General features: G+C 38.9%; 1 protein-coding gene across 1 annotated transcript; it reads left to right on the forward strand.

The window, feature by feature from the left end:
- Positions 1-6: 6 nt before the first annotated feature.
- On the forward strand, positions 7-1,316 carry LOC115227123 (E3 ubiquitin-protein ligase PDZRN3-B-like; the record flags this gene model as incomplete). Its single annotated transcript, XM_029798043.2, has 1 exon — positions 7-1,316. A coding segment is annotated over exon 1 (1,128 nt), but the record flags the coding sequence as incomplete, so codon positions are not given.
- Between the last annotated feature and the right edge of the window lie 1,891 nt (positions 1,317-3,207).

The raw sequence follows: 3,207 nt of genomic DNA on the forward strand, positions 1-3,207 counted from the left end.
GAGCGAAGAGAATGGACGGAAGATAGACGGAAGATAGAAGAGTAGAGAAGGACGAATAGAGTGACGGGAGGGAAGGAAGACACAGACAGAAAGAAAGAGGGAAGACAGAGACAAGGAGAGGGAGAGAGAGAGAGAGAGAGAATAAAACAAAAGAAAGAAAGAAAGAAAGAAAGAAAGAAAGAAAAATTATGGGTTTCGAATTAGAGAAATTCGTGTCTACGGTGGAAGACGAAAAAAAATGTAAACTCTGCTCGGGTGTTTTGGAAAATCCTCTTCGTACCCCGTGTGGGCATGTGTTCTGCTCTGGGTGTATTGTACCGTGGATCATTAGGAACGGTTCATGTCCGGAAAACTGTACTCCGGGTGTTTTTTTACGTCCGGAAAATCTCGAAGCGGTTGTTCCGTTACAACAATTGATATCCGATATGCAGGTAAAGTGTGAGTTTGCTGATCGCGGTTGTCCTTTGATAGTACCGCTAACCATGATGGTAAACCATTCCCAAAGTTGCGGTTACCGCCCGCTCTGCTGCCGTAATCCAGGTTGTTCGACCGTGGTTAACGCCCGCCATTTAACCACACACGAATTACACGAATGCGGGAGCCGCACCGTGGGCATATGCGACAAAGGGTGCGATCTTGTGCTGCAACAGAGATCGGTCGACTGTCACGAATGTGTGCAAGCCCTGAAGAGTCATATTGCCGAGAAGGAAGTGAGAAGTGGCGCTCTGGAGGCGGAGATGCGCCGCCTTCAGGCCAAGTTTACCAAGCGAGAGAAAACACTGCTTGAAGAGATTGCCCTGTTACACAGCGACGTGCAAATACAGGCTTTGAAATTCCAGCAGAAATTGAACCTCTATCGTCTCCAGTTGAATAACATCTCGCTATTGAATAACAACAACAATAACAACAACAACAACAATAACAACAATAACAACAACAACAACAACAGTAGTGATATTAACGGCTATAACAACTACAAAGACAATAATAACTGCAAGCGTAATAACAACAACATCAACTTTAGTAACAAATGTATTGGAACTAAAGACTACGACGTCATCATCACCAGCAACACCGGCGGCTGCTGTAGTAGCGGTAACAGTAGCAGCAACCACAACGGCGGCGGTGACAATAGTATCAAGGAAGCTAGCAGTGGAATCAGTAGTATTAGTAGTAGTAGTAGTAGTAGCAGCAGCAGTAGTAGTAGTGGTAGTAGCGGCAGTAGTAGTGGTGGTTGTGATACTATCAGCAGTAATTGTAGTAGTGGTAGTAGTGGTTGTCAATCTAACTACAACAGTGACGAACAACAACAAAAGGTAAGTTTATACAAATAATATATATGTATGTGTGTATATATGTATGTATATATGTATGTATATATGTGTGTAATATATATATATATAATATATATATATATATATATTATGTATATATATATATATATGTATATCTATATATATTATAGAGTATGTATTATATATATTATATCTATATAGATTATATATTATATATATATATATATTATATATAATATATATTCTGTACTTATGTATATATATATATGATGTATATATATATATACTATATATATATATATATATATAATATATACTATATATATATATATATATATATATATAGTATGTATGTATATATATATATATTATATAGCTTTGTTATTGTTATTGTTCGTGTTGTCATCTTTATTTAAACTTATTTTGCCGCTGGCAATTTTATTTACTGTTTGTGCGTGTGCGTGTGTGTGGTGTGTGTGTGTGGTTTGTGTGTGTGTGTGTGTGTGTGTGTGTGTGTGTGTTGTTGTTGTTTTTGTTGTGTTGTTGTTTCTATGTCAAGTTATTTATAGAAAAAAAACAATTTAACGCATTAAACTGAAGAATTACGCAATACGTTTTAGTAGAATACACGTTTATTTACAGTGTTAGAAGACAGTTGACAGTGACTTCGAAACTTCGACTCGCTTGTTTTCATCGGACAGTCCGATAGAAGCAAGTCTACGAACACTTCGAAGTCACTGTCGCTCTCTTCTTGTAGAAGTTTAATAAATAGATATTGTTGTTGTTGTTGTTGTCGTTGTTGTTATTGTTGGTGTTGCTGTTGTTGTTCGTCTGAAGTGCTGTCCAGTACATTAATGTCCGGTGCACTGCGGCACCGTTAAACCTCGTCCTAAGTTCCTGGTTTCAAATCCCATGCGAGGGTCTCCGATTTACTTTTCGACCTTCCGAACGTCATTAAAAATAAGTACCTGTCATATGCTGGGCTCAATTTAACCAATCATACTCCACCCTAAAATAGAGTGTGACCTCCTACCTATGTCAGACTTCATTCGAAGTGGGCCCTAAATCTTCATGGCAACCCCTATGGTTGACTCTTATAAGAGTGGATTTTTTTCTTGTTTTGTTCTTTATTATTATTTGAAAGGTGGGTGGATGTGGCGAGGATGACCCGAGTGTCGTTCCCCCACACCTCAATTGAGTATTTTGTTTGTTAATTTTTTTGTTTCTCTTTCCAAATTGTTACTCTTTCTTTGTTTACACGTTTTTATGTAAAACCCACTCTTTTGCTGTTTTCGTATTATTCTGAATATTTTTTGGCCCTTGCGGCCAATAAAGAAAGAATTGTTATTATTTATTGTTATACTTGTTATTATTTTGTTGTTGTTATTAATATCACTATGGCACTTGATATAAAGTGCCACACACGTGCACACGCACACACACACATTGTATGCCCTTCTTGAAATGTAACCAGCATTTCGGCCCTTGTGGCAAATCCCAGATAGTATTATTGTTGCTGTAAAGTCAAAGTCGTGGAGGCGCGTGGCTTAGTGGTTAGGGTGTCAGCATCATGATCTTAAGATTGTGGTTTCGATTCCTGGACCGGGTGATGCGTTGTGTTCTTGAGCAAAACACTTCATTTCACGTTACTCCAGTCCACTCTGCTGGCAAAAATTAGTAACGCTGCGATGGGCTGGCGTCCCTTCAAGCTGGGGGGAACACATACGCCATAGAAACCGGGAAACCGGACCCACGAGCCTGGCTAGGCTTTAAAAGGGCGCATTTATTTATTTTAAAATCAAAGTCAGAGGTATGACAGTGCATAATAATAACTATTCAGTCTCGTCGCCTTTGCATTCGGGGTTCAAATCTGACCGACACCAAAATTGTCACTCATCCGACCGCGGGTGAG

The sequence above is a fragment of the Octopus sinensis genome, unplaced genomic scaffold, assembly GCF_006345805.1.
Source record: "Octopus sinensis unplaced genomic scaffold, ASM634580v1 Contig01925, whole genome shotgun sequence".
NCBI classification, from domain to species: Eukaryota; Metazoa; Mollusca; class Cephalopoda; order Octopoda; family Octopodidae; genus Octopus; species Octopus sinensis.